Here is a 14243-nt window from a genome sequence, read left to right as displayed (position 1 = left end):
TTGAATTACTAGTGAATAGTTCTCTTTAAATTTATGCTAGGATGATAGGCAAGATGATTTTCTGAAGGGAGCATACACAGTTGGGTGGTGTGTCTGTTCTTAGTGCACTGAGTCTGTTCATTTTTTTTAATGAAACATGAAAAGCAGGTGAAGCCCCAGAGATCAGTTGCAGTTTTGGAAAAGATGACTGTGCCATCTGTGTATGGGAGAGATCCCATGAATGTCCTGTCTGGGAAAAAGCCTGACCAAAACAGAATGAAAAGGTCAGCTGTGTGCCTTGATGCCAGAGGAGCTAGTTGGGTCTCACCCCTTCTCACTACTTTGGGTAGCCCACTTTTAGGAAAAAAGCCTCAAGTGGAACTGTCAGGAAATTTTGTGAGTTTGGTGGCATCCTAGGCTTTTCTACTGCTTGTTTTCTCACAGTATGTGTTAGACCATGTTTCTTTGGTTTCTTTCATACCTTAGCTATGGGTAAGCATCTGCATTTGTTCAGTTTTGCTCTTCAGTCCCACTGGTACAGTACCTGAACCTGTGCTGCCTTTGGAGGTGCCGTTACTCTGCGGGAGGCGGTGTGTGTGGTACCAGGTCGCCTGTAGCAACTTGTGGTGGTCACTGCACAGCAGTGACTGGTGAAGACATGGCAGCTTGCTTGTTATTTCCCCACATTATGGACTTCATTGATCTGTGCTGTGTATATTTGCTTTGGTTTTGTTCTATTAATTTGCTTTGCTTGGGACAGGATTGCAGAAAGACTTTCATTTCTAAATAAATCTATACTAGTGGTGGATGGATAGGAGGGTTGATATTTATCACAAATACTGGTTTAGAGAGATAATCAGGCCAATTAAAAGAGATGTAATATTTAAGAAGCGTCTATTTGATGAAACAGCTCCATTGTTTTTCATCAGCCACAGCTGTTGTAACTGTTATCTCTATGGAGGCAGATCTCTTGTTATGTAGGTCACATCAAGGAAAAATAGCAGCTGAACACTTGCTTCAAGTATTGTAGGGGAAAGTGCAATGAAAACATTGTATATGTTCCCATTGAAATGTTTTGAAACAGTAAGAATTGTGTAGTAGACTTTGTGAATTTGTATAAAGACAGGTTGTGAAGGTGGAAAAGTAAAAACATATCCAAACATCATTCCCCCATCTAAATATAAATTGATTTGAAAACAGAATTTCTTAAATGGGTTTTTCAATCAGAGGAAAAGAGAGTATTTACAGGCTTTGTGCCTTGAAATGAGAAGCTTCCCTTGAACTTAAATAGTAAACAGGCTCTTTAGTTCTTATTCTCTCTGTTTGTTCAGCAAAATAGTCTTCCAGTTGCGTTTTGTTTGTGGTGGAGAGGACAGACTAATAGATTCTGCTTCTCCAGTTTTGAAGCTGTCTGCTGCAGTGGCTTTTGCAGATGATGTGGCTGACTACGTACACTTCCTGCTTTATAATTTTTTTTTTTTTCACATCCTTTCTGTTTTCCCTTAGTAAGAGGAGAGAAGCTTCTTGAAGAGGAAGAATAATAATGAGGAAAAAAAAAAAAAACCAAACATGGAGGATATGGCAGCTAGTTCTAAGACAAATAACATGTTTGATTTAACTTTGGAAGCCAGTGTAATTTTTAAGGAATGGCACGTTGTGTTAGCATGCCACATTGTCCTATAGTACACACAAAGGGCATAGTTTTGAAATCATCTGATACAACAGACCCTTCAGTGTGCTGTGTGGTGGTAGTAGTAGTCAGAGAATTTCTTTGGTACAGGAGTCTTAAGTGCAAACTGCAAAACATTTTTGCTGCTACACCCTGAGAGCAAATCTGATGTGAGCTTAGTAATAAGGTTGTATCATTGTTGGTACTTGTAGAAATAATAAAGCAGATGAGGTTTGTGTGAGTGTGGCTGATTATATTGGCATGGAAATATTGTTCAAAGGAAATATTTCCCACAGTTTTAGTGTGTGCATTTCTAAGAAATTTGCATGAGGCTATTTAGTGTAGAATGTCAACAGATTTAGGTTCTGTCCACTCCGCTGAAATCTGTACCTAAGAGGTTTTATTAGTATTTATTGTACATATTTTCAGTAGATTGCAACAGCTTAGAAATTGAATTTTGGACTTTTGGTGTCAGTGGTTTTATTTTCTGACTAGCACTCAGACACTAATCAGGCACAATTTTCTTTGCCTGTAAATGAGTTTATGTATAATACAAATACTTTTAGTGCAGAAGTAATGCTATGGCACAGCAAGAGAGGACAAATGACTGAGTTTTTCCAGTGCCCTTTTATAAAGCTTCCATCTGGTTTCTGAATCATGCTTGCTGTATTGTAGCCATGTATTTTAGGACTTTCTATTAATTATAGGCAAGATTAATGCACAATTATTTCCTATATAATTGAAATTCTTTTTGTGGGGAGTAGATGAGATGATAGTAAGCTAAGATAATTGTGATCTCAGGATTTGCATTTTTCGTCTCTAAATGTGTGAGCACATGTGTGTATCTAAACCCTGGGTCTTCGCTGCTTGTTAATCTCTGAAGTTTACCAACCTCAGTTACTGTTTTGAGGAAACTTTCTTCAGTGTTTATTCTTCATAGCTTGTGGTGCAGTCTTTTACTGCCACTTTACTTAAGACATCATTGACAGATGGGATAGATACAAATTTTTATTTTTAACAGTGGTCTTCCTTCTCATATTAGTTCCAATGGTTGTTGTATTTAACCTTTTTTAGTAAGGATTCCTCTTAGTATCTAAATTGTTCTGGAATAGGATGCCAATATATATACTACAGATGAGGTGTTGCAGAAGATACAGCACCAGGCAAATATGAATGTAGTTACCAAGTAACATGTAAAGGGAGGAGATGTCTCAGTTAGCTTGTAAAATGTAAATCATTACCTTATCAAAGTTGACTTCTGAATCTAAGGGTTATGCCATATGTTATGTGCTGGTGATTAAAACATGCAGGTTTATAGTGTCCCTTGAAGTAAAGTAGGCAAAGGACTAGTGGGAGGAACTGTAAGTTCAGCATTAAACTGAAAAAGTTCAACCCAGTTTTTCTTCATTAACCTTTATGTGTAAACATAGCTATTTTTATTTCTTCTACACCTTCATCCTTTAAGAGACAAATTACTGTTAGACTTTTAAAGGATTAAATAGTTATGCATAAGCACTAATGCAACATTTGTGACATAAGGATGTTTTTAAGAAAAACATCAAAACAGATTTCAAGCTTATTCAAACAGAATAGAGCCTGGAAAAGCAAACTTAATTTCCATATTAAAAGTATCTTGTTGTGTATGTAATAACATAGTTCCAATTTGATATGATTTCCTGTAGACTATTAAAATGGATAAGCTCTCTCTCTTGACTTCTTTGTAATCAAATGTTCTTGCTCTAACAGACAAATCAAGACCACCTTCCTCAAGCCCTTCCAGTATTGTTCGCCGCACCTCTTCATTGGATACGCTCGCTGCTCCGTACCTTGCTGGACAGTGGCCTCGGGATAATCATGGACAAGCTGCTCCCTGTATGAGAGACAAAGCCACACAGGTAGGACAGAGCTTTTTTGTCTTTGGAGCATTTAGTGTGAAGGCAGGATTTAAATGTAAGAAGATTTGCCCTTGAAAACCTTTATTTTAGCTTTCTTGCTCACAAGTTCCTATTCACTTTCAAATTTCAGGAATCCTACCTTTGCTATTGCATGTGTTAATTATTTGCATTCTTTAAGTAAAGACTGAGAACTGACTATTTTAGGGTTCCAGTTCCTTCTTGCCTCAAGAAAATACTAGTGCATTGCACATCTGTATTCTTACTGTTCTTACAGGGTGCAGTACACTAGATAGTGCTGGAATTAAGTAGTTTACTTTAGATTTATACAGAGAACTTAGTGAGGTATCCTTAGAGGTATGTCTGTCTCCAGCTCTTCATCCTCTGTTTGTAAAAGCCCCATAATGTTCACTTGGGTTTTGTGCACCAAGTATAGAATTATATGCATTGAAGAACTGCCTTGTTGCACCATGAATGGTGTTGAAATCTAGCTCAACTGGAAAGTGTTAAAAAATACATGATTTGCCAAAACATCAGCTCTGTAACCAAATTTCACAAGCTCTAAAGGTTCAGTCCCGTGCCACCTGTAAAAAGAGTTGAATGAAATCCCTGTTCCTGGAATATGGTTTCAACAAGAAGTCTCCACTAATTCCAAAGAACATAAGCAGAATGCAGTTGGAAGAGGACCTCATAGCGTATGGGGCATCCTTGTGTTTGAACCTCTGTTTGGTTTGGTAACAGTAGAAAAAATGTGTCCATATAGTTTGCAGTGTGTAAGAACGTGTAGGGTGTTGAGCAGATGAGGTCTGCAGTGTTACTGTGGGGCCTTTCTGAGATCCACAGCCTTTTGTGGGAAGGACCACAATTCAAAGAGCAGATCAGTAGAGAAGGAAGGTGTTTTGTAGGGAAATATGCTCATGTAGATAAGGTGGAATTAGGAGCTGGTGAAGAACAAATGACTTGAACAAGTTTTCTGCGCAGGAAAACAAATTAGAAAAATGGTTAGAGGACAGAGTGAAAAAAGTAAGCAAACGGAAGTAAGAGGAGGAAGATGAAGAAAGATATGTGATATAGGATATGAGTGGCTGTTTGTGCCTAGAAAGATATGTGATATAGGATATGAGTGGCTGTCTGTGCCTAGGTATTAAAAGGCATCATTAAAGGACAGAACTAAGCCCATATGGGTGTCCTAACAATTTATTTTCATATTTGATTCCTTAGAATAATAGTTTTTACAAAATAATTGTATTTCTGTACTGCTGCCAAAGTATTTGCTATAGTTCAGTTGATCTCATTCAGGTTAGTTTCAGTATGTTCTGAATCATGGTTGGACTTTTATAATCGGTATTTGCCAGATATTGTCCTTTTTGGCTTGCATTTTGCTTTTGGCTTTTTCTTCCAATTCACATCTAACATTATTCACATTTTTCTTCCAATGACACATCTAACTGCTGTGGTAGTGGGGCTTTCATAGAGGAAATGTATTTGAAAGGTTAATGGGAAGACTGTAAAGGGCATTAGATATTTCTGCAGAATGAGTACATTTAGTGGTCATTTATGGTAGTGTATTTCTGAGAGAGCTAGAATGATCTGTTTGCAGTTCCTAATTTAGAATTTATCAAACCAATAGAAAATTTAGGACTATAGAGAGACATCTGTATGTCCAAAGCTGATGTTGATATGACACTGATCAGGTATTATTGCTTTTAATGTTCCACTGGACTTGAGAGCAGCCCCTGGAGTTAAGGCCAAGTGTAAAATGTGACTTACAATGGTTAGTTTCCTGAGATAATACAGGCTGCCCATTTGTACTGTTCAGCTTTTCTGAAAATGTTGTATTTGGATGAAGTTTCACTGGTGAGATACTCTGGTTCCAGTGTATGTAACTTCAGATTTCACAACCTCTGACAAGAAAAGAATATGTTCTGATTCTGAGAACAGGAATTTAATTGGCAATGTTATAAAAGGTTTTCAAGTTGAGTAAGCAGGATATCTTGATTGTGTGGAGTTATGGCATAGGGAGTAGAGTCACTCAGGAAGCAGACTGGGAAGAGATGGCATTTAGTGGCACACTGCAGCTTGCAGGCCTTTCCAGAGATGCCCATGGGTCATAGCTGAGAGCTGTGTAAGAGACCCCAGCCATGCAGAGACTCTGTCATACACCTCCTGCAACTCAGTATTTTGATGAACCTGTCTTTAAAACTAGACTGAATTATGTATGTGAAGAATAGTTGTTGGATGATGAGTAGGTGTATTATTAAGCATCCAAGGGTCTGCCTGGAATTCAGTTAAGTGCTCATAAAACAGGTGTTAAAATCTTGTCTTTTTTTTGCTTTGAATAAAACATATGTGTCTTAGAAGTTAAAATGAGACAATTACTTTGTATTTTTTTAATTCTTAAATAATTAATTTTGACTGGAAAGTTTTTGCCTCTTAAGACTTTTTTTTCCTGAAGCGTTCTGCTGTCTGTAATAAATTCAGCCTTAAACTGATTTCTTTGTAATTCTAGAAAGCAGTGAGGATGTTGTGCATGGTAACAACCAATAAGCAAGAAGTAGTACTTTAAGAAACCAGAGAAATATAAATTCCACTTTGCCTACTGGTTATTTGGTCTATTTCTTAATAATAAATATTATAATCAAAATTTGGGAAATAAATAGGAGAAGACTTGCTGAAATAGTATTGCATTTCTGTTTTGATGTACAGGTTTCCTATAGCTGAATCTGAAAAGATTTCTATTTGTTTTGAGGATGAGCATCAAAGCAACTTTAATGCTTTAAAATGAAACCGATATTAATTTATTAAATAATTCTTGAATCTTGAGTCAAAGTCTTGAATATAAATTAAAGGCAAAGACTAATTAGAGTGTTAATTATTCTCCTGTAGGCAAGTGTAATGGTTGTGCTGAGTCGAGAAGCTAGAATTAGTAGTTCAAGCTTACTGTTCCAGGAGTTCGAGGATAGGATGGTAGTCCTGACTGACATTTGAGAATTGACTAGGCAAAGATTGGTACTTGGGTATGGGGGTTATCAATTATTCTATTTTATGATAAAGATCAGTGAGTGCTCTTCTAGAAAAACAGATTGTAATGGATTATGATTTTGCTATGAAATAGGAATTTCAAAGTAGCCCTATTAACTTTGTTATTCAGATTTGTCCTAGTTGGTTTTTTATTTGGAATGATGAAGATTAAAAAGTAGTGATATTGGAGGTTTCATTTATATGAAACTTGTGTCTGTAACTGAAATTGGTGGGGTTCCAACCTGTATATTTGGAGTTAAGGCTCCGTATTCCCTGCAAAATAGAGATTAATGCCACAGAAGACTTGAGTTTCTGTGATACAAGTGCAGCTGGGCTAAGAAAGGTCAGCATATGGCTTCTGCAAGCTGTTAGTCTCACGTGTAAGAACAACCGTGGCACTTCACTGTAGATGTGAAGACTTTGAGGCAATCAAAGTTCTTCTCTGTAGGAGAAAGTGAGATATCCAGAAAATGAGGTTAGCTAGAACACCACCGTGTGCTAAGAACTGCATGGTGGCAAGAGTGAATTTCAAGGAATTTGCTGTCTCTTTTAGTGTGTAAAATGCTTCCAGAAATTCTTCCCCTTGCTTCATTATGTTCTTCCCCTTACTTCCTGTGACTGCTTGGAGATTCCTGATAAATGCTACTATGTCTTCTTAGAGCCTTTACAGTTCACTGTGTTTGAAGACATTTCTGGAGGTGGCTAGGTGGGAATACAAACTGCCCATAAAGCATGCAGTATTATCACAGGCTTGCCTGTGCATTTTCTTATGTGAAATACAGTGTGTCTTAATGATACTTTGCATTTCTCAAAACTCCTTCACCACAATATACATGTGAGATTTTTTTATTAAACACTACTGGCTCTGTTGGTTCAGCAAAACCAGCTTAATATTATCTGTGTTGCTTTGTGCTTGGCCTGGGACAGCTGTGAACCTGGAACCCTTTGAGGCATTAATAAATTTATTCCCTGCTTTGCAATAGCTCTAGTGGTACTTATATGCCTTGCTTTCCTTTTTCTCATTCTTGAGAGCAAGAATGTGATTCTGAAGCTGTGCTGGTGCAGGCTATCACAGCACTTACACCAAGCCATCCTTGCTAATGCTTCAGAAATAACAAGGTCAGCATCTGTGCAGGAAATGAAATACATCATCTCCCCCCGGTTCAGCACCCTCACAGTGGTTCTTCAGAGCTCTGCAGCAGCCTGTGGTACATCTGGCTGTGAGTACTGCCTTATGCTCAGTCATTTGGAAGGGAAACTAGCACATCCCTATATTACACTAGGTCTGAAAGTTGTGAGTTTGGGGTTTTTTATTTATATAGTTTCACTATGTTTATTCATACTTTACCTGTGAGAAAGGCTTCTATTGGTTACTGTTAATTTTCAGTTCTGAATCTAGCATATCTTAAATGTTCTCTTTTCTAATTTGTCTCAAAATATTCTGCCAGAAAGTAGCAATTACCTTTTTAATTAGTCCTGTAATCTTCTTCCCACAGACAGAAAGTGCCTGGGCTGAAGAATATTTAGAAAAGAAGAGAAGCTCACACAAACGTTCATCATCATGGGGCAGCAATGAACAACTCAAGGAGGTCAGAAATTACTTGAACTTTGGATTAAATGTTTTTATGGTATGCACTGATACCATGATGCTTCAGGAAGGCAGGAGTATTTTACTACTTTGTTTAATTACACAGATGGTATGCTTGGTAAAAAATATGAAATTGCTTTTCATTTGCTATTGATTTAATATAAAATGCAGGTTAATTAATATTTTCAGTCAGAATGTGTGGGAAAGAAAATGTTAAATGCAAGTGACATTTTTTTATCAAAGAGGGGAATAGCCTCACTATTTTCAAATTTTTTGTGTTTCAGCTTCTTTCACTAAACCTCTAGAGGTGTATTCTGAGCATCAGCTGAACTGGTAGCTAGCATACTAGGTTTGCAAGAACTTGAGTATAATCTAGTCCTGGCAGTAATTATGAATGTTATGGTAGTAAATAATTCTAACTAAGTGATGGAATAAATGGATGAAATTACCTATATACCTGAATACACCTGTTGAAATCTAATGTGAATTTTTCCTTTGTTAGATTGCAAAATTGCGTCAACAGCTGCAGAGAAGCAAACACAGCAGCAGGCATCATCGGGACAAGGAAAGACAGTCCCCTTTTCATGGCAACCATGCAGCCATTAACCACAGTCAGGTAAGGCTGTGTGCCTTTTGCTCATGTTGGGTAGGTAATACTACTTTTGGGTCCTTTCAAGGTTGTGATTTGTCTTAGAGGGAACTTAGAAATACCACAAACTGCTAAATATGTTGTAGCTGTAGGTGAATTCTATGAACTAGAGCTCTTTCTTTTGGCTGCCTGTGTGAATGGGGGCCCAGATCTTTTTGTTACTTGTGTGAGCTGGCTTTGAACTCCCACTTTCAAATAATGTCAGGTGGTTAAATATGTCCTTGAAAGAAGGTTTTTAAAGTGCATTCTGCAGGTTCCACAAAAGGCTGACAGATAAGTTAAATCTAAAACTATAGACCATCATCTTCATTACATGTTGCTTTAACAATTATGACTTTGCATGTAGAGTGTGGCATGAAGCAAACTGCTGGTAAAACTGTATTCTCAAATAAAAGGTAGTTTTTCTGAGTGCATTTTGTTGTCTTGCCAAACACTCATGTAATACTGTGATGAGAGTTAGAGACCTTACCTGACAAAAGGCTACTCCATGAGGGTATTTGTTTACACACTTCATAACTTCATTCAGCCTTTTTAAGATTTTCTTTCTTTCCCATTTATCATGGATTGAGACTTAAAAGTAATAATCCCTTCTACAAAAGTTGTGATGGTTAGGCCACCACATGTTCTGTGTGCAGTTTCAGTTTTATTTCAAGGCTTCTAATGAGGTCAGGTTGACAGAGGTGTAATATTTTTAGCTTAATTGATAGCAGGTGTAAAAAAATTATAGGCTTTCAGAAACACAGATGCTTTTTCAAGTGTGTTTTTGTTGAGTAAGAAAACCAATAGAAAAGTTTGGTGATTTTTTTTTTTTCAGAAGTAAAGGTTTTTTTCTCTCCCTACCATTATCTCATGAATGTACATTTGACACACACAATTTTTTTAACAGTTGTGCCAAGAATAAATCCCTCACAATAGCCTTGGCAAGGCAATGTAGTTGAAAGAAACTAGGAAACTGTCAATGTTGTGAATTGAGAAAGTAGTTCAGCTGTGAAGCTTCTCTGAAAATCTAATTATATTCCCAATTACTCCTGAAATGCCTTTAATTGTTCCAATAAATATCATAATCTGACAACAGTTAATAAAAAAATTTCATTTCTGTCATTGTCCTTCTGGAAATAATTTAGGCCAGGTTCTTTCTTTCTTTCAGAGTCATGTGTCTGAGTGAATGTGTTCTACTTCAAGAATGAGAATAAGAAAATAGAGTGTTTTGAATTTCTTCTACTCTATTCTTCTTAACTCCTACTTTGTATAAAAGTCATGAGCACCTTTTGTCTCAGACCCTGACTTCTTATCCCTGCTGTAGGAGTTAGGAGTCATGACTTTTCAGGATTTGTGTGCCTCTTGAATTCAGTTTGTCAGTAGTTTGAATTCTGTGCTACTGGAAATATTTAGGAATTTTTTTTAGAATTACATTTTTTGACATAGCAATTTAGGAATTACTGAAGTGTGGGTGCAGTGTACTGTGCTGCTGATTTTACTGACTGCTCAAGTCAGAACAGTCCAAAATTATGAACAAAGAAAGACAACTGACAATCCCTTTCAATTCAGAGACAATCCCTTTCTAGGGGGTTTTGAGAAAGTTCATGAAAATCAACATACAAAATATGTCAAACTTTTGGTTAAAAAAAACTGAACCAAAACAAAAGACAGATCAGCATAGTTGATTAAGGTGTTTTATCTGCATTTGTAGAACTTGAGACATTTTTAACCAAAAATTATGCTGAAGAACTTTTGATGTGGGCCCTTGAGTACACTAGAGAATTAGATGCATTTTAATAGGTTTGCTTGGCATTCGGGAACCTGTGGGTTTCTGAATGCTAAGGTATTGCCACTTCAGCACAGATGGTCTTAGTGGGTTTTAATTTCCAAAACGAACAACAGTGCTGCTATTCTGAAAAATACCTCCCCAAACTATGTATATAACTTTTTAAACATCATAATACTTTTATTATTTTGTTTCTGGTATAGATGTCTTTGCATTCTGCCAAATTTTAAAGTATGTGAATAAAATATTGTGCAATGAATAATTAGTTTTTGGGCTTGTGTAACAAACTATAAAATATAAATTGAAGCAAAGCAGCTTTTCCAGGACTGTGTTACAAAACAAAACATTGTTTTTCTTGGTGAATTCTGTGCCAGCTGTGTCAAGCTACTTGCAAAGGGAAGAAGTTAAAGGATTCAAAGAGTAAGTGAAGAGTTTAGATTAATGGCATTTAGCAGCTGTTTTTTAACTCAAGAGTGAAAATCTGTAACTGTAGTCATCAAGGGCAAAGTTCCTGTGTTTTCTCATTCTTTTTTTTAGAACTGCTAAACTAGAATTTCTGGCAGCAGCTCTGTTCCTTCAGGATTTGTGGGAAGGACTGTGTGGAAACCAGAATTTAGTAATTAGAATATTTAGAAATTTTTTTTCACATTCCTAGCTCGAAGGAAACTTTTGTGTTTGTTGACTCTAAAGGGTCATGTAAAGATTTCTGAGCTCAAGGAGTTGGCTTCCTGACAAGGTGAGAAAAAGTGTTAGGAAATTGTATCAGTGGTTCCTTCACAGAGACCAGGTAAACTCTGTTTAACGTTTGGAAAATGACGTTCTCTTCTAGTTAAAAGAAGAAATTTTAGTGGATTTATTTCCTCCTTTCTTCCCTACTTAAACTTTACTGCAGTTCTTGAATTACAGCAACATTTTTAGTGTTTCTTGCTAGCTAAGCTTCTAATTGGTTGTTTATTTGTACTTCTTTCTAATATAATTTTTGTGTGAAGAAAGAAATCCACACAATCTCTATGGAATAAGCTTGTTAGCTGTTCCTGACCCTCTGCTCACAGTCAGGAAATGGTTGGGGAGGATCAAGTCCTTGCTGTTGACTATGTTTTTTTTCAGAACAAATGATTGGTTTTTTGTTTGTGTGGTTTTTTCATTATGCAGGAAATGTTCCTTTCTGTCTCTCTTTAACTGGAAGAGGAGTTTGCAGAAAGGTCATAGCCTACTCAGGTGATCTCAGGATGCTTCTGAGAACATTTTGAGTTAATTGCATGGTACTAAATCTGTGAACAGGAGTCAAAACAATGGGATCTTTTTATATTCTCAGTGTTGGTATAAGAAAGCAACTAGCATTGAGGCCAGAACTGAAACCAGATGGAAGAATAAATGGATTATTTTTTCCAACATAATGTTTTTCCTCAGTACACTTGGCTGATATTACATTTTTACTTGGCACTCTGAACCATCAAGGCCCCTGCTCTTTTAGTTTTCCTAGGAGCCCTGTGTCCCCAGTGTCTGACCAATTGATTGATACTGAGATCAGCTGCATGCAGTTCACAATGTTGGGGGCTTGGGGTTTTTTGGTGTCACTCTTACCACCTCACTAGGTGGAACATTTCATTTTTTGAGTAGAATTACCATGATGCATTCGGCCTAGAGGTGGCTTGATGTAAAAGCATCACAAGTCCTGGGATTCTGTTTAAAGTTTTTTTACTTGTGAAAAATTGGAAGAGCTTAGAGCATTTTTCCTGAAATGCCTGTGAACAATTTAGATTTGTCATCCCCCCTTTTTCCAACCTCACGAGTGTATGCCATACCTGTAAGTCTCAGAACTGGAAACTCTGTGCCAGTGTGTTACTGTGTGAGCACAGTAATTATTATCCTGTGGCTGGCACCTTGCCTCGTTGTGAGCATTCCCAGGTATTCAGATGAGTAGTCCAGAGCTGGTAGCCTATTTCTGCATGCCCATGTGGACCTCTGTGAAGGCAGTATTTTTAATAAAAAGTTTCTTGTTTTGAGGCTGATTGTTCCACCCTTGTCACGATACCTCCTTCCTTTTCCACCCTCTAGCACCCTGGGCTAAGAAATCATCCTCAGTCAGGTACAGAATATTTTTCTTGGAAGTGAAACGTGCTGTACTGAACTATATTGAACTCTTCTGAATCTACTTTGAGCTCTTCAAATAGTAGCATGAACCTAAGAATTTTTGTGGTAGGCAGTCATATTTAAAGGTGAAGAATTCCCACATTTTGCTAATGGCTGCTGAGAGCTGCCGAAATCTTAAAGCGTACTTATGTTCTACTTTTTAACAAGCTCAGTTTGTCCTAAGAATGTGTGTATTGACTAACTGGATGCATAAACAGCCTTTAGTGCCTGAACTTGTGCTGATATAGCTATATTGTAGCTGACTATCAACCTGTATTAGTTTACTGGATTGTTGATCCAAGGCCTGGCTTGGAACAGAATCAGCATGGTTGCTTTCTCAGACTTTTTTGTGCTGTTCTCCAGTGGTTTTTTTCATCTTCAGGCAAGGCTTTAGAAACGCTTTATAAGTTTGGCCACTATGAGAATGTTTCATTTTTGTTGACAGAAACAGAGTGACAAGCATTTCCTGAACAGAAGCTTTTGTAGTTCTTGTGGAGTCTTTTTTAAGATGTTTGGTTTTTGGGTTTTTTTATGGCTAACCTAATGTTTCAAGAAAGCAGAACCAATATAATTCATGAGTTCTGCTGCTGTAGAGATTTGTGATTGTAACAAGAAATCTCCATTATGATCTGTGTGTAAAATATATTGTTTACATTAATTTTTCTGAGGTAGATTTTCTGCCAGACAAGCTTTGTGTGATTTTTTGAGAACGTACACAGGAAATTAAATGCTTTGGTGTCTGTCTATGTAGTGTCGTCACTTAAAGGAAAAATTAAAATGAAACCCCCTTACAAAAATAGCTTTTGAAGACCAGATAATGCTGGTCCTGCAGTCATTAGAGGAGTTGCTCTCAGTCATGATACACTAGGCCATAGAGTCCAGGAATTTTACATGGGAATTCCACTGTGGCTTAAGTGTGTTGTGCTGTTCTTTGTGTTGAACTAAACATTTGCAGAAAGTATTTCATTACCTGTAGTACACCACTGCTTAATGTGTACAGAGTCTTCTCGTATTCTGGTAGGGAGACTTTTTTAACTGGAGGGCAGACACTGATGGAGAGTCTGGGAGAGCTCAAGAAGTTGTGGTGTGCCAAAGGGAGCTCTGGGAAATTTCAGTAATGTGTTTTCTGAGAATGAAGTTTTTATGCATATTTTGAAACACTGGATTTTTGAACTGCTAATCTTCCTTCTGAAGCAACTAAGTATTAACATTTGGGCTTGAGATTTTATTCTTTATGTGGAAGTCACCCTAAGTTGTTTTGTCAATGTTTTATTCTGTCTCAATACAGTTTTAAAAACATTGGTTTTAATTTACAGTTTTTAAAACATTGGTTTTAATTTTTAGCATAGTGCAATCTTGCATTTGTGGAATCACTTTGCTTCTGCATTTGTCATGTTATTGCAGGTGGCCACAGATTTCCATTAAAATACAATTTTAATGTGGTTACCATCCAGCAATGAGTGATGTGACATGGTGATATAGCTCACTTTAGGAGGAATGTGAATATATTTTAAAGGCTTCAAATTACTTACATTTAAATATTTACT

General features: G+C 37.0%; 1 protein-coding gene across 1 annotated transcript in view; it reads left to right on the top strand.

Moving 5' to 3' along the window:
* FAM117B (family with sequence similarity 117 member B) overlaps positions 1-14243 on the top strand; it is a 28984-nt gene that overhangs the window by 4078 nt on the left and 10663 nt on the right. The window contains 3 exon segments of the mRNA XM_041403682.1: positions 3395-3543; positions 8058-8150; positions 8652-8765. Coding sequence (XP_041259616.1) covers positions 3395-3543; positions 8058-8150; positions 8652-8765 — 356 coding nt within the window.

The sequence above is a fragment of the Onychostruthus taczanowskii genome, unplaced genomic scaffold (assembly GCF_017590055.1).
Source record: "Onychostruthus taczanowskii isolate IOZ18803 unplaced genomic scaffold, ASM1759005v1 scaffold20, whole genome shotgun sequence".
Taxonomy (NCBI): Eukaryota; Metazoa; Chordata; class Aves; order Passeriformes; family Passeridae; genus Onychostruthus; species Onychostruthus taczanowskii.
Note: the sequence above shows the minus strand (reverse complement) of the source record. Positions and strands in the feature narration are given on the sequence as shown.